Source organism: Xenopus tropicalis, chromosome 4 (genome assembly GCF_000004195.4).
Source record: "Xenopus tropicalis strain Nigerian chromosome 4, UCB_Xtro_10.0, whole genome shotgun sequence".
Classification (NCBI taxonomy): domain Eukaryota; kingdom Metazoa; phylum Chordata; class Amphibia; order Anura; family Pipidae; genus Xenopus; species Xenopus tropicalis.
In genome coordinates this window covers 119,076,716-119,101,866 of record NC_030680.2, presented here as the reverse complement: position 1 = coordinate 119,101,866, position 25,151 = coordinate 119,076,716, and the positions used below count along the sequence as shown (strand labels likewise).

At 38.2% G+C, this 25,151-nt stretch overlaps 1 protein-coding gene across 1 annotated transcript; it reads left to right on the top strand.

Moving 5' to 3' along the window:
* Positions 1-491: 491 nt before the first annotated feature.
* LOC100497735 lies at positions 492-24,852 on the top strand. The gene is made up of 16 exons (XM_031901067.1): positions 492-1,143; positions 2,569-2,685; positions 12,368-12,462; positions 15,311-15,425; positions 16,200-16,374; positions 16,600-16,827; positions 17,156-17,308; positions 17,416-17,562; positions 17,748-17,861; positions 18,785-18,865; positions 19,118-19,243; positions 19,671-19,949; positions 20,323-20,391; positions 20,661-20,756; positions 21,838-22,075; positions 24,697-24,852. The coding sequence occupies exons 4-15, from the start codon at positions 15,332-15,334 to the stop codon at positions 22,055-22,057; spliced, it is 1,782 nt and encodes a 593-aa protein (XP_031756927.1). The 5' UTR covers positions 492-1,143; positions 2,569-2,685; positions 12,368-12,462; positions 15,311-15,331; the 3' UTR covers positions 22,058-22,075; positions 24,697-24,852.
* Positions 24,853-25,151: the final 299 nt, after the last annotated feature.

The following is a 25,151-nucleotide window of genomic DNA, read 5'->3' as shown; positions in this document are numbered from 1 at the left end:
CGGAAGTCGGCCCTGTCCCTCTACACACAGACAGGGACGCTGGAAGGGAGCTGGGTCATGCGAGGGGGGGCTGAATGATGCGAGGGGGGGGCTGAATGATGCGAGGGGGGGGGGCTGAATGATGCGAGGGGGGGCTGAATGATGCGAGGGGGGCTGAATGATGCGGGGGGGCTGAATGATGCGAGGGGGGGCTGAATGATGCGAGGGGGGGGCTGAATGATGCGAGGGGGGAGCTGGGAAGGAGCTGGATGATTCTAAGGGGGGAGCTGGGAAGGAGCTGGATCATGCAAGGGGGGAGCTGGGGCATACTGGGGAGGATGCTGGAAGGGGGCAAGGGAGGAGCTGGGGGATACTGGGGAGGATGCTGAGAGGGAGCTGGAGAGGGCAAGGGGGGAGCTGGATCATGCAAGGGTGGAGCTGGTGGATACTGGGGAGGATGCTGAGAGGGAGCTGGATGATGCAAGGGTGGAGCTGAATGATGCTAAGGGGGGAGCTGGAGGATACTGGGGATGCCACTTGGAGGGAGCTGGAGGGGGGGCAAACGTAGTTCCTGGTCATGTTAGTTACACTAAAAATTTCAAATGTCGTTATAGCAATAATACTAGTACAGATATTGGACACCTTATGCAGAAACCCGTTATCCACACAGTTCAGAATAACATAAAGGCCATTTCCCATAGATTCCAATTTAATCAAATAAATCATATTTTTAAAAATTGTTTCCTTTTTCTCTAATAATAAAACAGTACATTGTACTTGATCCCAACTAAGATAGTATTTATCCTTATTGAAGCCAAAACAATCCTTTTATGTTTAATTACTGTTTAAATAATTTTTTTTAGTAGACTTGTTAGTACATCCAAATTATGGAAAGACCCCTTATCTGGAAAACCCCATGTCCTGCGCATTCTGGATAACGGGTTCCATACCTATATATACTTATGCCTGAAAATGATTCACAGGCTTAATTAAAAAGTTATTGCTTAGTAAGTGCTTTATATGTAAAGTCGAAATAACCATTTTATGAAATTTTTTTTATTATATAATTTTCATATTTAACTTTAAAGAACTTCATTGTGAACGGTTTCTGAAAGGCATGGCACTGACTCGGAGGCATGGAACAGCTTAACTAAGGAAGAGAGGGTAATCATTTTTAAATGTAATATGGCTCAATATGGACTTTGTATTATTGTAGTACCTTTTAAAAATCATTTCCCTTGTGTTTTTTAAAATAATTTTTATGTTTGCAAAACTAAAAGGGCCATGCTTTTTCAAAGCCTCCTGAAACAATAAAAGTGATTTTGTTTTCAAAAAAAGAGGTTTTTTTTCGTTTTCTAACTTATTATATTTCATGGCACTAACTAATTTCAACTTTTGATACATGTTGATGGAGAAAAATTTCTCTAATTAATCTGTACCTAGCTGTTCAGATTTCAGAAATATAAAAATCAAATATAAAAATCAAATACCTGTAGCGCTTCCTGCTTCCCTTGTGCGCATGCGCAGTAGAGTTAAAAAGTGGAACGTTAAAAGACAAGTCGGCTTTTCACTCTACCGCGCATGCGCCAGTCCCGGGAATTTGCCGGCAAAACGAAGCCGGAAGGAGGAAGCGCTCGCTACAGGTAAAAGGTAAGCGATTAAAGTCACTTGGGGGTGTCTAACATTTTGGCACCCCCAAGTGACTTAGCCTTTCCTTCTCCTTTAAATGGAGTCTAATTAAATCACCCGTTGCAACTAAAGGTTCTGCAGAGTGCAGGCTTATTTACTAGTGCCAGTGTAGTGTGCATAGTTTCATTTTGTCACTTGCTCAGACACAAAGCTGTAGGACACAGTCGTGCTGCAAACGTTTGATGTCTGGAATTTTAAATGTGCATAATAAAATTGACACAGTTTTCATTGATCTATTGATCAATGTATTTTGTTTGGAAAAACACAGTGTGGAGACCTTGACAGGACTAAGCAAGGGATTTGGGATGTTGGGTTTAGGTTATTATCTACATCTTTTGCGCCTAGAACTTGTAAAGTAATATAAATCATAGGCGCACTCTACTGCTACAAAACTTTTATTCAATGTATATGTATCACTTTTCATGTCAGTTAAATCTTATCAGAAGAACCAGGCTGACTTGCTGGCCTTATTCAGCACATATTTCTCAGCTGTAATGAAGGATGCTGAGGCCAGCATGTCTAGTTAAATGGGATGACCAAGATGTAACTGAGGAATGGTACAGCCCAGAGACCCCACACACGTCTGCTCACAGGAGGGCACATTGAAAAGTGTCAAAATAATAGAACTCCCTATATTAGCAGTGCTTTAGCATTTGATCAGTGGATTCCTTTATTCATGCCGTTACAGCGCTTCAATGGCCCAATCAAACAAAGTACTAACAATACCTGTACCCCCTACTATGAAATATAAGGATAGAAGGAGGCAACTTAAAGAGTTCTGTGAACTGTATGAAATCAGTTCACACTTTTATATGGGACTCCTATATGACTAAATAATCTAATATTTTATATCAAGAATATATATTTTCATATGCTCATTTGTTCTTTTTCTTTAATAAGGAAACATTTGCTCTCTGGTCTGCTGTAAATCCAGCTTTTCAACCCATGCTCTCTCCAATCACACCAAGCATGTGCAAGGGACGCAAGGAACAGACTCCAGGCTTTTTGTCTGCTGAGGTCAGTAACCCCCAAAACCAGATTAAATAATTGTTAACTTAAAGGTCAACTGCCTCTTTAAAGCTAATGCCATACTGAGTGTTTTGTTTTCTTGCTTCAGATTTCAAAAGATACTTCCTTACTGGGTAAATCTTCTGTCCTCTTGCCGCAATTTACATTTTTGGTCACTTACCTTAGTGGGTAAATCTTCTGTCCTCTTGCCGCAATTTACATTTTCAGTCACTTACCTTAGTGGGTAAATCTTCTGTCCTCTTGCCACAATTTACATTTTCGGTCACTTACCTTAGTGGGTAAATCTTCTTGCCGCACTTTACATTTTCGGTCACTTACCTTAGTGGGTAAATCTTCTGTCCTCTTGCCGCAATTTACATTTTCGGTCACTTACCTTAGTGGGTAAATCTTCTTGCCGCACTTTACATTTTCGGTCACTTACCTTAGTGGGTAAATCTTCTGTCCTCTTGCCACAATATACATTTTCAGTCACTTACCTTAGTGGGTAAATCTTCTGTCCTCTTGCCGCAATTTACATTTTCGGTCACTTACCTTAGTGTGCAAATCTTCTGTCCTCTTGCCGCAAGTTAATTTTTTTCACTTACCTTAGTGGGCAAATCTTCTGTCCTCTTGCTGCAAGTTAATTTTTTTCACTTACCTTAGTGGGTAAATCTTCTGTCCTCTTGCCGCAATTTACATTTTCGGTCACTTACCTTAGTGGGTAAATCTTCTGTCCTCTTGTTGCAATTTACATTTTCGGTCACTTACCTTAGTGGGTTAATCTTCTGTCCTCTTGCCGCAATTTAATTTTTTTTTCACTTACCTTAGTGGGTAAATCTTCTGGGATGTTGGGGGAGATTGTGTTACATATTTTAATTGGGTTTAAAAAAGACCATCATGTTAAGTCCTTTCAAGTGAACCACATCCCACAAACATAGACTAATTCGGACATATACTTATATACTCACATACTTATATACTGATATACTTATATAGTCATATACACAAACAATATATATCAAGAGAACACCAGAGGCCACCCCTAAAGATTAGAGAAACAGATCTTTCTTTTGAAGCAGTGTAGGTGGTTTAGTCAGCACAGCTCCATTGTTTTTATGGGGACAAAAGAACACCCTACTGTCTCTCTATAATCCACTTTTATGTACTTGTACACAGTAATCATGTTCATATTTTTTTTTTAATAGAGAAAACAAACCCAACCCTTTACCAGTTTAGTTGCAGTCTCTGCACTCTCTCCAGCTCATTAATATCCTTCTTAAGGACTGGAGCCCAAAACTGCACTGCATACTCAAGGTGAGGCATTACCAGAGGCCTATGAGGAGGCAAAAATATAATAATTTTCATCTCTTGAGTCTTTTTTTTTTTTTTTTTTAGAAGACAGCACTTTATTTGCTTTAGTAGCCACAGAATGACAGTGCCTGGAATTAGACAACTTATTAACTACAAAAACACCCAGATCCTTCTCCAGTAAGGATACCCCAAAACACTACCATTTAATGTATAATTTGCATTTATATTTTTTTCTATCAAAGTGCATAACTTTGAACCTCATCAACCTCATTGAACCTAATTTTCCAGTTTGCTGCCCAGTTTTCCAATGTAATCAAATCGCTCTGCAAAGTGGCAGCATCCTGCATGGAACGCATAGTTTTGCACAATTTAGTGTCATCAGCAAAAATAAAAACAGTATTTCCTATGCCCACCTCCAGGTCATTAATAAACAAGTTAAAAAGGACAAAGGACTGACCCCTGCGGTACTCCACTAAAAACACTGGCCCAATTAGAAAATGTTCCATTCACTACCACTCTTTGTAATCTATCCTTCAGCCAGTTCTCTATCCATGAACAAATATTATGTTCTAGGCCAAATCTAAGTAGATGACATCAACTGCCATTCCAGCACCAAGCTTCCTGCTCCCCTCCTCATAAAAGGCAATTATATTAGTCTGGCAAGTTCTTTTAAGCTCATTATATACCCTGGGATGGATACCATCCGGTCCTGGACTTTAGTTTACCTTTACTCCGTATATAAACCAATACAGTGATCTTTGAGTCCAATGTGAAAACCAGACAGTTCATGTCTCTAATTGTTTGGGATGGAATTTCCATTGTCAGATCAAAAATTGGTGGAAAAAGAGGGCAACCCTGACGTGTGCCATTAGAAAGATAAAATGTATGAGAAAGCAAACCCTCATTGCCTATGGCACATTGGTGCCATTTGAAACTGCACATAGCAAATAGTTTTCAGTCTACAGCAAGTTAATGACTACAATTCTGTTTCTATGATTTTTATCTGCTTTTTAGAATTCAATTATACTATTCATGGCAGGAATGCAGCAAATTCATCTGTGAAAATAATAATATCATTTAACATCTGGTTGCTAAGCTTTCTGACTATTACAACTAGGCATTTGCATAAATCTCAGAATGCAGTATGAATAGGAGATGGTTTGAATAGAAACATCATCATGGAACAATTCTATCAACTTGAAAGGGAAGTTTGAGAACAAACTTCATGTTGGGTTGAAAAACGTGAAGTCAATGAATGAAATCTGATCTGTTGTTGGCTCTGCCCACTTTTTCTAACCTTGGACCACAGTTATATAGTGGGCATCCAACAATCATCATATTTTCATTCAGGCTGACCCCATGTAGCCTGAATGTAGCCTCAAAGCTGTAAGATTGGCAGCAGTTTTAATTTCCCCATAAAAGTCAATGGGTGAAATTTGATTGCCTGTTGTTGGCCCCTCCCACTTTGGGGTCATCCAACAAATGTCACTGTTTCATATGGGGTGACCTCATTATTATGTTATTTAAGTTTGGGGGGTGTAGCTTCAAAGCTGTAAGTGTGGCAGCAGTTTGAAAATCTTCCCTGTCAAAGTCAATGGGAAAATTGGGGTGTTCGGAGCGGCGCCACAAAAAGACGGGGGGCAGGATCGCTTAGAAAAGCACAAGCAAAATAATAATTTTGACAAACAGTTGGCTTTTTTTCCAGTTGCCGTGGCTGCTTGCCCTAGCAACCAGTTGGTATTTGATGTATATGCAGAAAAAATATAAATAATTCACACTGACATAAAAAAATAAAACTAACTAAAATGTTGCTCATATTATATTTAATTAATGGATGACTTTACCTGTTACCAAAGACACAGCCACTAGGGTTAACTCCTCCTATACTGGAAACATTTTTTAACCACAGAGGTGCTTGTATGAAATGTCCCTGTTAGCGATAACGTTTAGAGTTTTTCAGTCCAAATGACCCCTTTAAGGTGAACATTAGATCAGGGCCCCCATTCCAGACTGACTGATGTTCCAGCTGGGAATCCATGAGTTATCTCTAGTAGATTAAATTGGAATTAGGGCTTATTTACTAACATAGGTGCCTAAATGCAAAAACACAGTTGCAAATAGCAACCAATCAGCAATTACTTTTTCTAAGCACCATCATTTCAGAACCACTGATTTAGATTTACTGCCTCCAGTAGTAAGGAATCAGGCCCTGTGTCCAGAGTAAGTAAAAGTCCACATTAGAGGCAGAAAGGGAAAACACAGTTGGGCTCAACCCTTGGTAAGACTACACCTGGGCAGTAACCCATAGCGACCAGTCAGTGATTACCGTATATACTCGAGTATAAGCCGATCCGAATATAAGCCGAGGTACTTAATTTTACCTAAGAAAACTGGAAAAACGTATTGACTCGAATATAAGCCTACCCTAGGGTGGGAAAATGCAGCCGCTACTGCTAAGTTTCAATAATCAAATAAATAACAGATAAATAAATAATAGATAACTTTAGGGAAACAAAAATGCTACAGCAGCAGACAAAAGCAAGTTTGGGAAGGCTAAGGAAGCTGCCATACTAATTATCAAGTACTTGACACAGTTCACGTGAGGGGTTGTTACTAGGGCAAAATAATTCTTGATGCTGGACTTAGAACAATTTTATTTTTTTAAATAACAAGTTATTTTACCACTTACTGACTGGCTCGTTGTGCAGATACACTGTAGGCATTTAACACACCCTATATAGCATTAGTACTGTTTTTTTTGTTATTTTCTATAGTGGTGTGTAATACTAAGTAGGGGTCCAAATTACATCTGTATTAACACCATGGTTTTACCTCCTTGCATGCAACCTCGCTATCCCTTCTCTGCCCCCCCACCCCTCTGTCCCTTCTCTGCCCCCCCCAGCCCCTCGCTGTCCCTTCTCTGCCCCCCCCCCAGCCCCTTGCTGTCCCTTGCCCCCCCCAGCCCCTTGCTTTACTTGCAGCCCCAAGAGTATAAAGATAAAATAGCTGTAAATGACAGCAGGCAGAAATCACAGTCGCACAACTGCTGGGAAATAAGCAGCAAGCAACTTACCGGCTGCCCAGCCAAGGTCACGGCGGCTCTATATCCTGCTCAGTGGGAAGCAGAGAGGAGTCTTATAACTCAGTATCTTGGCCTGAAACAGTCTGGATTCTAAACTGCCGCGCTTTGTCAGGTAACCCTTTCACCGCCAGACGGACGGTGTTATCTCCTTGCGCGGCCCCCCCTGTGAATGGACATGCGTTGTGCGTCCATGTGTACCTGTGCGCGTGGTGGAGATAAAACCATCTGCACAGCGAGCAAGTCTGCACATAGATGCACGCCGCCCGGTGGGGGTGCGCGCAAGGAGGTAAAGCCATCATCTTCAAAGAAAGTGAAAGTCTAAATCGATGCACGCCGCCCGGCCGTCCATGGGGGGGGTTGCCCGCAAGGAGATAAAACCATCTTCAGAGCAAGTGAGAGACTGCACATCAATGCACGCCGCCCGGCCGTCCACAAGGGGTGCGAGCAAGGAGGTAAAACCATCTGCACAGCGAGTGAGAGACTGCACATCGATATACTCGAGTATAAGCCGAGGGTTACTTTTTCAGCACATTTTTAGTGCTGAAAAACTCGGCTTATACTCGAGTATATACGGTAGTTTTATTCAGCCAGCTGCAGGTAGAACTATGAAAGCTGATATTTGATTGGTTAGCATGGATTACTGCCCTGGTGCAGATTGCTTAGTGTTGCTAATTTCCACCAGCCATAAGAACATTTTAATGCAGGACAGGAGGTTATATAAACAGCCTAAACCCTAAAAACAAATTAGTTAAGGGGCTGGTAGCATAAGGTAGGTGCTAAAGGGGCAACTAGGCCATAGGGCTCTATTATTGGGTAATTGTTAGGAGTAACAAATAAACATTGTTTTATTCAACACTGCACCTACCATGTACCCTATTGCCCCCCCACAACTAATAAATGTTACTCTTTAACAGGAAAGGTTTTGGTATTTATTCCTTTACATGTTAAGGTTGGTACATAAGAGCAGGGCAAATATCCAGGGGCAGAGGGGTAAAGCTCCAAGGAGGCTGTCAATACTGAACAAAAATGAAGTATTTTATGGTGTGGCATATGGGTCCCCCTAAATGTTACTCCCCAGTGGAATAAAAGTGTATATTCGCTGGCAGCCCTGCATAAGTGCCAAATCCTGTGCCTGTGTCTCCCAACCAGCATCTCCAAAGCCCATTTTAGGGAAAAATTCTCCAGATTCACTAAAATCAGTGAGAGGGGCAACATCTTCTAGTCTGGGGGGGTCTCACCCAGCTATATCCCTTTTTTTTAATCTAAAATAAAGGTTAATTGGCAAGAAAATCTCTCAGAGGGGAAGTGCACTTCTCACAGCAACGACAACCAACGGGCTGAACCAACTGTCACATTTCCTAGGTATAAAGTCAACTCTTATCACATGACAGGTGCTGCTATCAAAGGGGAAGTGTACTTTGTTGATGTGTAAGGTTTATATGGCATTTATTTGCCCTTAGATGTGAAATACATACTTGGCTTATTCTGTACACAGAGCATAGCTTTATATGTGTGACCTATTGAGTGAGTGCAGTTACTGTTTGAACGATACGCTCATTCATCAGCCGGGTTTCAAGTGCTGATGCTGTTGCTAAGTCTGGTGTAAACAAGGGGGTCCTTAGCTTGAAGGGTGTCCCTCCTTTAGTCTGAATAGTGGGACGAAATGGGGTTGCACTCAGTCCTAACCTATAGGAAGGGTTTTGTCCTTAGTAAGGGCCAGGCTGTCTTTTCTGAGTATTATAAATGGCACTTATGATGGGTGACATTGTCCTTAGGTGCTACTGGCCTGATTTATTAAAAATCACTACATTTCACAGCGTAGTAATAAGTTGATATTTTCAGAACAATGTGTATTCATGTCACAATCATTAATTTGATTTGTACAGTACAGACACCCTTAGAAATTGAGTTTATTGTTTTGCCGAGTGAAATGATTCAAAGTCAAATGCACCAGCAAAGGGCCAGTGTATCCCCAGATAAGTTATGCTGTTGGTTGTGGTTTAAGAGGATCTCTCTTGGCACACAGTGATTTAATAGCACAGAACCAGAATCTATACAGCTGAGAATGTCTCTAGGGCAGCACCACAGGCCCGCCGGACATTCTAATGAAACATCATATTGGTCTCAGTAGAAATCACCCTAGCAAATCATATTTTACTTTTGTTGGTCTAAACCCAACCATGCTAAAAACACTTTACAAGCATAAAAAGGATGATTTATATTTCCTCAAGGTTGCAATTTCTACAGCGCTAATGTTGGTTTACACATTATAATAAATAAATATGCCCCTAAATGACAAGCAAATTAGAGGGCAGGAGTGTGAATGCCTACATTAGTGATGTGCTGGTCAGGTAAGACTCGACCTGTACCAGGCCCTAATCCACAGAACCTTTAACCGCCATTGTAGGACCCACATCCAACACCTGTTCCATCTAATATATAAATATTAATGGGGTTATGTCATTTCAGGAGCAAAGTTTGTTAAACGTGTTTAATACATATAGTAACAAATCAGCAGGTAGCATTCACTTGTTACTAGTGATAAGCGAATCTGTCCTGCTTCGCTTCGCCATAAAATTCGCAAAATGGCAAGAAAATTAGCAAAACAGCGAAAAATTTGCAAAACGCATGTCGCTAGATTTTTTTGTCTATTTGTTTTTGATGCGACCGTGCCCTTTTTTTACACGTCCACACCCTTTTTTACGCGACCGCGCCCAATTTTTCGCACAACAAAAAAACATTTCTGTGCAATGCATTTTTCCACGGGTGAATTTTCATGGAAGTTTCGCGAAACAATTTACCAATGGCGAAATGTGGAAATTCGCTGCGAATCCATGTCTGGCGAAAAAATTCGCTCATTACTACTTGTTACCTGTAGTGATGAGCACATTTTTTCACCAGGCATAGATTCGCAATGAATTTCTGCATTTCGCCATTGGCAAATTGTTTTGCGAAACCGTAAAAATTTGCTGCAGAAAAATTTGTCACGTGCAAAAAAAGGCACAGTTGTGTAAAAATAGGCGGTCTCGCCAAACTGGGTGTGGCTGCGCGAAAAAATCTGCGGGTGACAAAAAAGTGACATGACAAACAGGTTTCGAGAATTTTTTTGTTGTTTCGCAAATTTTGTGGTGTAGTGAATTAGGACAGATTCGCTCATCACTAGTTACTGTTTATTTGGAAGCTATTGATTGCTATGGGTGACTGATCCTGGCTTTTATGACATATGGGGATAAACCTATTTAACCCTTTAAGTGCCAGCAGAATTTGACATTTCGGTTCCCCTCAGTGCCTGATGTTTTGTGCTCTCTCAATTTAGGGGCTTTTACTGGGGGAAGAATTAAGTTTAGGTAGGCAAACTATATATTGTTTTTTTCAGGAGAACCTGAGCTTTCCAAACCTGAGTTTTTGTGTATTTCCACTTCTGGAACAAGAGCTTAAAATCCCCAAAAAAAAGAAAAAGTGCTATTTTTCATGATATAGGGATTTATACCAGAAACATATTTTATTTCATGTGCCAATGTGCCAATACCTGATATGTATAGTTTTATTGAGATTTCTGACTTCTATAGATCAAAAACTCCCAGCAGTAAATTACTAAATTTTCAAAGCATTACAGCAGAATACGGCATACTTTAGATTTCAAAGCCAAAAATCCTGGAACATTAGGTTTACCCCAGGAAACCATATATTTTTGAAAACTACACATTCTGACAAATCCGTAATGGGTAACCATGTCTTCCGACTCCTAAGTACCAAACGGCAATGCTTTACTGAATTTAGCATTTTCTATGAAAAATTTAAAAAAATTCTAAAAAATCGCCTCAAATCTTCCACTTTCAAGCATCATATCTCCCACATAATATTAGGTACCAAGAAAATACATCTTAAATATGAAAGCCAAGGGTCCACTGAACAGTGTGATGCCCATTGTGCATAGATTTACCCAACTATGTGGGGTACAGGGGCACCCAAGTAAAAATAGTGCATATGAATTTTCACGTAAGATGCTTCGGCTCATGCAGTTTTTGCACCCGGTATGTGTATTATGTGCCATACGACCCCCTAACAGTACGGAGATCCTAGAAAACCATACATTTTCTGAAAGTACACATTCTGACAAAACAAAAATGGGTAAATACATCTTTCTACTGCAAACTACCAAAGTACAAAGCTATGCTAAACAGAACGGTTTATGTGACATTTCTGAAAATTGTCGCAAAGCTTGCATGTTGCCCCATCATGTACCCCCACATTTAGTAACGTACCAACATAAAACACTCTAAGGGGCTGATTTACTAATCCACGAATCCGAATCCCGAATGGGAAAAAACCGGTTTGGAAACGAACATTTTGCGACTTTTTCTGATTTTTTTGATGCCGTCGCAACTTTTTCGCAGGCGTTATGAATTGCGCGAATTGTCGCACCTTTTTCGTAGTCGTTATAAATTGCGCAAATTTTCGCGACTATCGTACTGAGCACTTGTTAACTGCGGGCAAACGTTTCCGATTTTTTCGCGATGGCGACGAAAAAGTCGCGACAATTTGTGCAAGTTGTAACCGCTACGAAAAAGTCGTGACAATTTACGAAAAAGTCGCGACGGCGACAAAAAAATCGCAAAATACCAATCATTACGAACAAAACACATATCGATCCGTTCGTGGATTAGTAAATCGGCCCCTAAGTATGAACACCAGGGGTCTACTGAACAGTTTGATGCCCAATATGCATAGATTTACCAAACTATGTGGGGTACACAGGATGCCAAATTGAAATACAGCAGACAAAATGTCCATGTGCAAAGACAAGTAACAAAGAACAATGTGAAATGCAATAAAATTGATAAAAATGAAAACATTTTTATTGAAATTATTTTTTATTTTTTGCCTAATAATATCTGTGGTCAGAATAACAGTTTGAGTATTTTGGCAAAGTCAAGCGAACAACAACTATGCATAACTGAAAATGCAATAAAATGGCTAAAAATGCAATAAAATACCTAAAAATGCACCAAAATCACAGAAAATGTAGTAGAAACACCAAAATAATACACAAAAGGTATTGCGCAGTGCGGTTAGCAAATACACTATCCGCAATGGCAATAAAACATTTTTTTCAGGCAAGAATAAAAACGATGCAATAAAAAAAATAACAAAATTACATGTGTGTAAGTGAGTGTGTAAACTAGGTAAAATGTGTTGTGTGCATGTGTGTGTGTGAGTGCTGTAAGTGCTGTAAGTGTAAGTATAAGTGTGTATTAGTGTAATAAGTGTGTGATTGTTTGTGTATTTGGCACTTAGCTGGGGTCTAGAAGCTGAGGATCTGCATAAGAGACACGAGCAGGCACAGGCTGGAGAAGGCAGAGGCACTGCAGGGAAAGCCACGTGGATGGCAGGTATGTTCTATAGGGCCCCTGGGCTATCGTGCCCCAGGGGCCACTCGTTATCCCCCTGTGCTCGTTGCCTAGGGGCTGAGTTCAAGCCGCTCCTCCGCTCCCAAACCCAGAAGTGCAGCAGGATGTAGATGCTTTGATACACAGGATGTAGATTCTTTTCCAGTATTTGCTAACAGTAGTGGTGTCAGGTTACCATAATGACATCACTGCCAGGGTCTCTATCACTCAGTCTCAAAGCAGGTCAGCAACGGTATCACAATGAGAGGTTGCTATAGTAACACATTGTGACATAACAGCTATCTAGTTGTAAACTAACCCAGAACTTTCTGCTCAGTGCGTGTTTTTTAGTTGAAGGTGCTATACGCTCTTCAGCTACAAACACGCATTTAAGAAGAAAAACTATTTATTTCAACTTATTTTTCAACTTATTTTTCAACAAACAAAAGGTGAGAGTCTTCTCTATATTCCAAAGAGATTTGTTTTTTATTTGCTCTTATCTATGGTCTATATTTAATATGGATATAGGTTTATAAACACAAAGTTGGGTAATACTATTAATGGCTTTGTACTTTTTATAATTTATTTATATACATACGCACACCCATATATATATTTATACATACACACATTTATTTTACCGATGATATGTCATATTAACTTAATTTTCCATCAAAAAGTGTTTTTGAATAATAAAAAAATGCAATTCTAAGTAATTTTCCGCTACACATTAACTACATATTTTACTTATTTCAGTTCAGGCCTCTCTTATTCACCCTTATTCTTACATTCAAATGGCCTTTTACCATGGTCAGTATCCTACAGAACAGAAAATCTTAAAAGGGATCTAAACCTCATGAAAATAAACTGATGTAAACCAATCAGAGAGAGTCTCTCAGCTCTTCTGGTGTTACATGAATACGGGGGGTTCTAAGGAATTGGTAGTTTTAGACCATTGCATACTGCTAGGCAGGCTTCAGCTCTGCAGATTTTATTAAAGGCCTAGAATTTCAATCACCCTAACTGTCTATGGGCCCGATTCACTAAAGGGCGATAAAACGTGCGCTATTCTTATTGTGCGCTAAAATTTTTACCGCCACTTAATTTTGGTGATTTTTCGCACGATTCACTATACGCATACTAGCGCTATTTTACGCGCGATATTGCAAGCGTTATTTAACTCGCGAAAGACTATTTCAATGCGGTATTTGCCTGTACATGAGCTAAATTACGCGAATAATCGCCGAATATGAATGGTAGCATAGAAATAGTGTATAAAAATTGTCGAAGCATATAAATGGTGTATATAAATATTAGCCACATATAAATAGTAGATGCTTATAAATAGTAGCCACTAGTGATGAGCAAATGTGTTCTGGTTTCTTTAGTGAAAAATTAGCAAATCTTTCGAAAGATCCACGAAACGGCAAAAATGTTGTGCGGGCAAAAAAATTGTTGCCCGTGACTATTATTTTTTGACACTTGTATCAATTTTTGGATGTGCGGTGAATTTTTGCGTGGCGAATTTTTTCATGCGTTTTGCCATTGGCGGATTGTTTTGCAAAACGCATGAAAAAATCCGCCGCGAAAAAATTCAACGCACGTCCAAAAATTCGCTGCGAATCCATGCCTGGCGAAACATTTCATCACTTGTAGCCAAATAGAAATAGTTGCGCAAATGAACGCACGCCATGTTAGCCATACACGCCAATACTTGCGGAAAATTACTGTATTAAAAATTAACATTTCGCTGCAAACTGGCGGCTGCGTCACTCTGGGGGAAACACAGACTTGAATAAATAACACTGTAAGTCCATATTTTATTGCAAAAAATCATTTACTGTACTTTTGTATAATTTTTCGCCTGCCTGTAGTAGGTGTTAATTTTCGTATAGCCGAATGCGATATTTAGCGCGCAAAAGTTATAGTGAATCATGCGATTGTATTCTTTTCAGCGCGGAAATTAACGCAAAACGGTAAAACTAGTGTGAGAAATACCCCATGCGAAAATGGCGATTTTTCGCACGCGATAATACTATGGTGAATCGCGCGCAAGTTATTTTGCGTTTTTTAACGCGAAAAAGCGTGCGATAATTTTTATCGCCCTTTAGTGAATCAGGCCCTATATATTTTATTGCACTTTGTGGATTCAGTTAACCCTTTGCATTTCTGATTGAGCCAAAAGCCAGGTATTCGAAGTCTAAAAAAGTGCTCAGAGAAGCACCATGAGTGAATTTACATCAATTTAATACTTGGGTTTAGATCCCCTTTAAATAAACAGCAGATTGAAAGATGGTGATGAGTTGAATTTTAGGTATTTTTAACCAAGTCTTCTGTTCAATTAGTATTCTTTATATTTAGGCCTACAATTTATATTTGACAGTAGATGCCAAAGTTTTATGTTTAGATTCTTTTCAGGATGAAAGTAGGTGACCATGGCATCATGTAATGATGTCACACATGTCCCACAGGCATATAGTTATAGTTAAACCCTACACTCTCTGCTCAGTTTGTGCTTGTTAGCCCAAGGTGCTGAAAGATATCAAACACAAACTAATGCAGAAAAACACATAATGACTCCAGTAGTATAGAAAATAATTTGAAGTATAACAGTTAAGGTAAAGTATTGTCACATAATTTAGAAAAATTAGAGAATGTAGCCCTGAATGAGAGTTTTTTGTTAGACATTATTGAATATAATTAAAACTAAAAAGCAAGAAGCCTACATCTCAAGAAGCAGAACAGACAATTATTTAGGAGGAGGTTAAGGATAACTCAGATTCTATCTGGTTATGGATGTCTTTATATGTATTTTCTTCTAATATTTTTCTATCCATTTCACTTTATGCAGAAACAAGATTATAAATCCAACATGATACTTAACAGAATGAAGATATTATACATATATTTAATCAAGTACATGATTATTGTAGGATTCATTGTACAGTGTATCCAACCTGCTTTCGGTAAGTAGACGACTGCAGTTAATGGCAACTTATCTGATTTTGGGTGCAGATATTGTATATCTGATGTATTTGTGATGTATAAGGGGGAAGGGATAACATCGGAATATAATATAGCATAATCTCTAGGACTTGCAGAGCTCAGCCTTTATGAATATACAGACCATATAGACAAGCAGGGATAAGACCATAGGACCCAATAAAATGTACACATAGTAAGAACAGTAAACCATGCATGAAACTCAAGGGCATAGTCATTAATAAAGTTCATCCTAACATATTAGGGGGCTCAACATTTGGCAAAATTGCACCTGGGCAGTAACCCATGGTAATCATTCACATTTTTATATTATTACTTTACCTGCAGCTCATTACAATTGCTTTTTACTAAACAAATGCTATGGGTTACTGCCTAGAAACAAATATGCCCATCATTCAAAAATGAGACCCAATAAGTGTAGTTTATATTCACGAATGTGATTATATTGCAGTGTATAAATATGAATGTGTTTTGCATGTATACTTTCATTTTTTTTGGTACATGAAGGTGATACTGCTAAGAGTATCATAACGGGTATGAATGTGGCTTGCTGCACGGGGTCTGTGTGCATAAATGTGCGTAATTATGAGTGCATGAAAGTGAACATACGAGTTAGATTTAATGCAACTAACAGAGGAGGGTTAAATATAGGGATAAGGGGCAAGTGTTGGATTAGTTGGATTAAGGCTATTAGACTACATGTGCACCGGATTTTCACTTATACATGTTTATTTTAGCAGCGGCAACTAAAAAAAGAGTGCATGTAACAGAACCCCCCAAGCAAATTACTGTGAATGCCAGTCACTTGGAAGAGGGAAAAGGAAACAGTACAGAAAATAAATACAACTATAAAGTATTTATTATTGCACTAATTGTGATGGTATTAATTGGATTGCCAGGAGCAGCTGTATGGTAAGTCTTTTCTCTTCATCTAACACATTATTTATCTAATATATATTTATTTACAGTTAGCCAGAGAATTCATGGAGATCATGGTTTCTTACCAGACCCCCCTTTTTCATACCCCCCATGACTACATATTTTTTTACCCCTATAGTTATGCCACTGGCTTTGTTGGGAAGGGATTCAATGTGTGAACCTTATCATCTCAACAAACTGTTCCCTTCCCATTTGCAGGTTTCTATATTACAGACTGAAGAAGAAGAATGCAATCAATGATATAGAAAAGGCAACAGAGGAATCACAGGCTAAGCCTACTATATCTAGAATCACTTCATGGCTCACTGAAAACTGTCCCCTTGCCTTTATAAGGCATCTTTATCACAAACTAAGGAAAAGGAAGCCAATTGATGACGAAGAAAAGGCCATAGAGAAATCTCAGCCTAAGCCATCTACCACTTTGAGGTTTGTATTGAGCTTAACATGACCATTGTCTTTGTCTTTGTAAATTTTATTTTCTGTTAAGGGTATAATGAAACACCTTGTTCACTGCATATAAATTGCAGCTGTACTTAATGCTGGTATTTAAAAAGTCATTGTACTCTTTAGTTGTGATACCTCTAAGTTACTATAAGCTTTTATTTTAAAATAAACAAGCAATGGATCCCTTAGCAACTACTATACACATTGCAGGTCAAGATGTATGACATTTGATAAGATGTTTTCCTCAAAACACCTAATGAAAGGCACATCCATATTTGTTTATTCATATTTATTTCTTCTCTTTCTTCAGGAGTAAAGACAAGAAGAAGAAGAAAAAGAAGAAGAAAAATGCTCCTGTGAATAAACCTATGGAGGAGGCAACTGAAGCGCCTCTCACAAAGCATTGCACAGATGATACAGTGCAATCTGATCAAGGCCCTCGACCACTTTCAATGCCTAAAGAGTAAGTTTGTTTATGAGTAAAGTTCTTTATTCATAAAGAAAAAGTGTAACTTATCACACCACGGTGTTATCTGCAAACTGCTTAACATAATCATTTCTTTTGTTTAGAAATGTCGGTATCACCAGTGTGATACAATCTGCGGAACAGGAACACGAGGAATCAGCCAGTGTTTCTTTGCCGCCTATTATTCCAGAGGTTTCCAAACCTGCTGTGGAAAATGAGAAAGAAACTTGCTCCAAAGTTAAATATAAGAGGTAAGATTGTTAATCTTAAACTTCAAAGCCCAAATCATTGGATGAAATCATTATTCTAGCATAATTTTCTTGCACTGTGGCAATGTCTCTACTTTATAGATTTAAATGTATCTATTATTATCTCTATCATGTTATAATTATGTGGGATATTTTGTATTATCTTATGATTTCATTTGCTTGTCCAGGATAATAGTCTTGACGTGGATAGAAGAGATCACAGATGATGAGGATGATGAAGAATCAACTCATCAAATTAAAGAATGCCAGAAAGAGATTCCTGTGGCTCTTGAACCTAAAATGTGAGTTGATCTAACGCTACACTGTTTAGACCACATCATTTATCATAACTATGTATATATATTTATGTATTTGTACTAAGGATAGGTATAGAGTAAGTGGGCAATGCTGCAAGAAATATTGTTTGCACTGTGTGCTTGACACTGGAGTTACAAGTGGAATAAGATGTTTTAAACTGTTTAGCTCATTGCTATATCCCAGTTCATATACTGACAACTTTATTTCACATATTACAAAGGGTTTGTTATGTTTGACCATTAACCCTTTGTATGCTGGCTACCCTTTGATGTGTTGTGTATCGATATTTAAACACTGGCACAACATACATCAAACAACTGGCTAGAAATCTAGAATTTGCTATTCTGGCAATATGAGCCATACTTATTAAAATTCAACCTTGCAGAAAAAAATAACCAAGCTCAGGAAAAAAATGTAAGAAAAAAACATAAGAGAATATTCTCGGATTCATTTTTTCACAGAAAAAAACACGCACACAAGCGAGAACCATATTGTTCCATTTATTTTCAATTAGAATAAAAAAACTGTATAATAATTAATAAAGTGGTTAGTGAATATTCCCATTAACTGCTATACAACCAAGCCAGCTTTTAATTGGTGAGTTTCTTCTGGCGAGTTTTTCCATTTTTTCCTTCATAAAATCTCTCCTATTTAAGGTTTTAGAAAATACTTGCAAAACGCCAACTCGATTTTTGATAAATTAGCCCCTCTGCACCTTTTACACCAGTGCTATAGATTCTAATAGGGTTAATGTTATAATTACATAATTATGTACATTCAGGTGATGCAGAATGTAAAATCAACTTTTGCAGTGCATCTATTACATTTAAAGGAATCTTTTTTTACATATAAAGTTATGACCCACCCAACACAATACAAACATAATATGTTTATACTTTTGTTTCAGGAGGGAGGTAACGGAACCAAAGAAGGACCCACAGTTACCTGTTTCTACTGTAAAGCCTAAAACCACTCCAGATGGTTTAAAGTGAGTTTAATAAACTGCAGTTAATCCTTTTTACTTTTGCTTTTTTTTTTTAATGTTTGAGGCATACTTTTAATAAGGCTAAACAACAGTGTAAATGATAAGTATTGGAGTAATTGCATTTTTCAAGCTATTGTTTCTCATTAGCCATATGAAGATGACATCTAAGGAAAAGAAATCTTTATACTTATGTGACTAAAGCGGTGATTTGTTATGTAACTCATCAGTGCCTTTAAACTTTTTGTTTTGCTTTAGGGCAAGTAAAAAGCTCAAGAAAACTGTGAAACATGAAGCAACAGATATAAAACCTAAACCTGAGATTCCAATTCAGGACAAACTGCCTGTTTTTCTTGAATGCCAGGAACTTCCTAAGCCTAATTGGTAAGTATAAACTGTTTAGTTTAGGTTTCTATATCATATTGTATATGGAAATTGTCATGTTTTGCCCATTTAATCCATTAACAGCTCTTTGATCTGCCATGACATGCATACATTGGCACAATATACATCAAATAGCTGACAGAGCAATGTCTTTAGAAGATTAAAATGAAATTAAAATGGATGCTTATCCAATCTGTAGTGCCATTCTTGTATTTGTGCATCACGCTGGGTATTCAATAATTTAACTTGGGAAAACACTGTAGGGCCTAAACTAATTACCTTACTTGGTTACATGATTTCCCTTCATGGTTTATCATTGATTTTAGCATTTCTTAATGGCTTATCAGCAATAAAAACAGTTATAGAGGTAACTGCAAGTGCTTGGTTCCTTTTCAGCATCTTTAAGATTACTATTATTTGTTTTTAGCGCGTCTCAGGTCTTAAAGGATATGATGAGAAATCATCTTGGAACAGAAAAGGACCTAGATCCAGAGACTGAATGGAAAAGAATTTTGAAGGGCAATGGAAAAGGCTATCAGCAGAAGCTGGAATCCAAGGTCAAGATATCACCGATGTTAGCTAAAGAGTTGCAAGAAAATTTCCAGAAACGTCGTGCGTCAAAGACTGCCATTTGCACTGGTGTAGGCTCTTCTGACGCGCTGCTTGCACACCCGGAAGAGATACCTGGGGCTTATAGAACTACACTGTGAGTTTCTAAAACCTCTGAGCTTAAAATGTGACATTTAGTGATACTTGTTACACACAAATTACATAGAGATGGGAATATTTAGGTTTGGTTGTTTAAATAAATGGATCTGTTTTACATAACTTGGATCTTCTGGGTGGGACTGAAGCTAAAACTAGAATGACTTATGGGGTTAATACTATCCAAGTCTAATGAAAGAGACCAAAGATCTTGCATCTTAGCTCAGACTCTTACTTCGCTGTTCATGCTTCTGATGTATGTGTCGTTTTGTTCAGACACCCTTGGGCAATGCATCTGATTCATTAAATGCTGTAAATTTAGCTTTTAAAATGTGGTACAAACAATTCTATAATCCTTTCAAATATTATTTCAGAGCCCGAACTTACATAGCTCCAAGAGATAAGCCGATCGTATCGCGTGAAATGCTTCAACAAACTATAGAGTGAGTTTGCTAAACTGAACTTTCTGCTTTCTTTTTGCACATTACAAACAAAAAACTCCCAAACTGTCTTACTAACACAAGAATATCATCAAATACGATTAGCTTCTGAATTATAAGAAGTATTGGAATAACTGCAGCTTTTTAAGCAATCTCTCATTACTCTAAAGAAATATTTCTCTAAGAGAAATGCGGCTCAATAATTATGCACTTAAATGATGACTTTTCAAGTTATTTTGTTTTGCATTATTAAACATATTGTTTTGTTACAGGGATAGGCAGTCCACAAGAACTCAGAATCAACATGAAGTAACTCATGTGGCAACTCCAGTCAGCTCTCCTCAGCAACAGATGGAAGAGCCAAACATGTAAGTTTTTTGACGTTTAAAACTATGAAATTGTGTATGGGACAGAAGCTGAAACTAGAGTTATAGGTGTTAAAAACATTTTTACTTCTTGAATATTAGGAGTCAACCTGTAAGTCAGAGAAGGACTTAACCGATTAGATTAAAAACCTATCCTAACAGTTCAAGAAACTATTGAGTGAGTTTTATAGACTGAAGATAAGCTTAGTGTTCTGTGCACATACAGAGCTTTATATGCATCAACAGTCAGAATAACTACCCACCTTTATATCTGATTATCTGAATGGCCAGTGATTGATTGACTGAGAATATGAACATATATTATCTGTACGCAGTCTGATATCCTGTTAATCATTCTCAGTTATTGGCTACAAACAAGAATTCTTGGTATTGGTACAGATGTTATGCCCTTAAAGGAACAGTAACACCAAAAAAATGATAGTGTTTAAAGGTAATAATGTACTGTTGCCCTGCACTGCTAAAACCGGTGTGTTTGCTTCAGAAACACTACTATAGTTTATATAAATAAACTGCTGTATAGCCAAGAAGGCAGCCATCAATCTGGAAAAATGGAGTAAAGGCAAAGGTTACATAGCAGATAACAGGTAAGCTTTGTAGAATACAATGGTATTTGAGAGAGCTGATCAGTCATCTATATGTAACCTGTGCCATTTAACACTATTTCTATTTGACTAGCAACCTTTACCCGCATGGCAACAGTACATTATATTTTAATGACTTTTCATTTGTTTCAATTACATTTTCATTTGTTGGTGTTACTGTTCCTTTAAGAGTTTTTAAGCTTTATGTTAACAAATAAAAGAGAGAGAGGCAAAGATGCATCATCCCTAAAGAATGGGTAGAGCTGTACTATGTACCAAAGTGAATGTAACAATAGAAATACGGCTTTTAATGAAAACATTTCAGCATTCATCTCAGCAGTTTCTTTATATTAGCTAAAAACATTTATGGAGTGATTGTAGCATTTCTTAATGGCTAATCAGCTATAAAAACAGTTACAGAGGTAACTGGAAGTGCTTGGTTCCTTTTCAGCATCTTTAAGATTACTATTATTTGTTTTTAGCGGAACACATAAGGACCTAGATCCAGAGACTGAATGGAAAAGCATTTTGAAGGGCAATGGAAAAGGCTATCAGCAGAAGCTGGAATCCAAGGTCAAGATATCACCGATGTTAGCTAAAGAGTTGCAAGAAAATTTCCAGAAACATCGTGCTTCAAAGACTGCCATTTGCACTGGTGCGGGCTCTTGTAGCTCTGCTTCTATACCCGGAAGAGATACCTAGAGCTTATAGAACTACACTGTGAGTTTCTAAAACCTCTGAGCTTAAAATGTGACATTTAGTGATACTTGTTACACACAAATTACATAGAGATGGGGATATTTAGGTTTGGTTGTTTATATAAATGGATCTGTTTTACATAACTTGGATCCTCTGGGTGGGACTGAAGCTAAAACTAGAAGGACGTATGGGGTTAATACTATGTCTAATGAAAGAGACCAAAGATCTTGCATCTTAGCTCAGACTCTTACATCGCTGTTCATGCTTCTGATGTATGTGTCGTTTTGTTTAGACACCCTTGGGCAATCTTTATGGTCATACCTTTCTTTTGCAAAATGATAGAAATGAAGATTGCCAGTATTTGGATATTTTTCACATGAACTGGACACCTCACTTGACAGGTTTTTAAAAAACCTAAACCTGGCCAGTTCTCAGTTAAATAACAATCAGATGAATAATTTTGGTCAAGTCATGAGCAATAAGCAGGGAACTTGGCCTGGAGCAGCTGAGTTGCCAGTTAATGTCAATTTCTGTATGGCCAGGTTAAGCCAACACCTTTTATAAAACTGTCTGAAGTGCCATTGCTAAGCATCAATTATGATTGTGGCCTCTATGTAATTGATTGAGTTTGAACTAATAAAGTACTCTAATTCAGAAAGATATGGAAGGCTCTTGGTTCCAAAGACTTGCTGTTAAGAAGAAAAACTCATAAACAATAATGAGGCAAATGACTACCGTATATACTCGAGTATAAGCCGATCCGAATATAAGCCGAGGTACCTAATTTTACCTAAGAAAACTGGAAAAACTTATTGACTCAAGTATAAGCCTAGGGTGTTTGTTTTTTTTTAACTGTCAGGCAAGTTTGGGAAGGCTAAGGAAGCTGCCATACTAAACTATATACTCGTATATAAGTATATAGTATATATTTTACACTATATACTGTATAAGTATAGTGTATATATATAAGTATATGCAAGTATATAAACTATTTACTATATACTCACATATGTGGTGCCATAACAAGTTCCCCGTGCTCCTCATATACAAGCCACGCTTCGAGTAACCTGAAGCTCTTGAATCATCATCTATATTTCCCCCAAAATAAATCTGTTCTAAATCACCAACAGCTTAAGATAACTTAAGATTCTCTTTTAAAAATGCTTCCCTGCACCCTTAATCATGTATGCCTATTGCAAACTCGCGTATATACGCTATATGGGAAGTTCCCCGTGCTCCTCACATACAAGCCGCGCTCCTCATATATGCAACTCCCTAGCACGAAGCAGTAAACTATATACTATATGCTCACATATGTGGTGCCACAACAGTTCCCCGTGCTCCTCATATACATGACGCGATCCTCACATATGATTTTCCCTTACGCGTAGCAACAACAGTTCCCCTGCTCCTCTTATGCTTGGCGCGCCTCACATATCTGGTTCCCTTGAGAGTAGCTGCTCCTCATATATTTGCTTCCATTGCGAGTAGCTGTTTGCATGCGGTCCCCGTGCTCCTTTTATGCTTGTCGTGCTCCTCACTTATTAGGTTCCCTTGAGTGTCACTTCAAACGTGCCATCGGGACCCGTCAGCGCGCACCCGCCAGCCTGCCGTTGGGACTTGTCCGCCCACCCACCCGCTGTTGGGACTCGTCCGCCCGCCGCTGGGCCTCGTCCGCCCACGGGGGGGGGGGTACTGTCGCATATACTCGAGTATAAGCCGAGGATGTCTTTTTCAGCACAAAAAAATCTCGGCTTATACTCGAGTATATACGGTAACTTTGCACCATGTTGGCCAGTACATAGAGAACTCGAAGGTGGAATACGAGCTGCAGTTTTGTTTTGGCCCTAATAAGCGCAACAATAGAAATACGGCTTTTAATTTGAAAACATTTCAGCATTCATCTCAGCAGTTTCTTTATATTAGCTAAAAATATTTATGGAGTAAAATGAAGAAGCTGCTTAAATGACGGCTGACATTTTTAAAAGACTGATTAGCAAGTCTTAGGGGCTGATTTACTAACCCACGAACGGGTCGAAATGAGTCCGATTGCGTTTTTTTCGTAAAGATCGGTATTTTGCGATTTTTTCGTATTTTTTGCGATTTTTTCGGCGTCTTTACGAATTTTTCGTTACCAATACGATTTTTGCGTAAAAACGCGAGTTTTTCGTAGCCTTTATGAAAGTTGCGTAAAATCTTGCGCTTTTTTCGTAGCGTTAAAACTTACGCGAAAAGTTGCGCTTTTTTCGTAGCGTTAAAACTTACGCGAAACTTCGCACCTTTTAAGTTTTAACGCTACGAAAAAGGCGCAACTTTTCGCGTAAGTTTTAACGCTACGGAAAAATCGCAAGATTTTACACAACTTTCGTAAAGGCTACGAAAAACTCGCGTTTTTACGCAAAAATCGTATTGGTAACGAAAAATTTGTAAAGACGCCGAAAAAATCGCAAAACATACGAAAAAGTCGCAAAATGTTCGTTTTCAAGTCGGAACTTTTCCAATTCGGGTCGGATTCGTGGGCTAGTAAATCAGCCCCTTAGTTGCTTTAACTGGAAAACATTTTGTAATTTATAATACCTTACTGAAATTCTTTTATAAAACATCTCTTCATTCATTTTAATTTAATATTATAATTGTTCTAGGTATCCTCAGAATGGCTAACGCTAACAAGACAATGTTCCGTTGATCTGGATCCGTTATCTGAGGAACTGTTTGAGAATGTTTCTACAGAAGCTGATAAGAAGATTAAACAACATTTTATGTAACTTTTTTATAAATCAATAAACCTTTTAAAGAAAGATAATTTTGTTTGCCACTTTGATACATTTTTAGTACAGTGTCATTTTTAAAACAACACAACTTTTATTATTATTATTGTTATTATTATTATTGAAAAATAGTATGGGCATAATTAGTTAGCTTAATAAGAGGTACGAAAACCCATTTTAAGCTAATGGCACATGGGGTGTTTTATCCAATGGTGTATTTTAGCTGGCGGGAAACATTCCTGCTGGGATCAGTGGGAACTGCCTGACACTGCTGGTACGAGCGGCTCTTTCCAAAACAACATTAAAACACATTAGCGATCTTTAGGTTG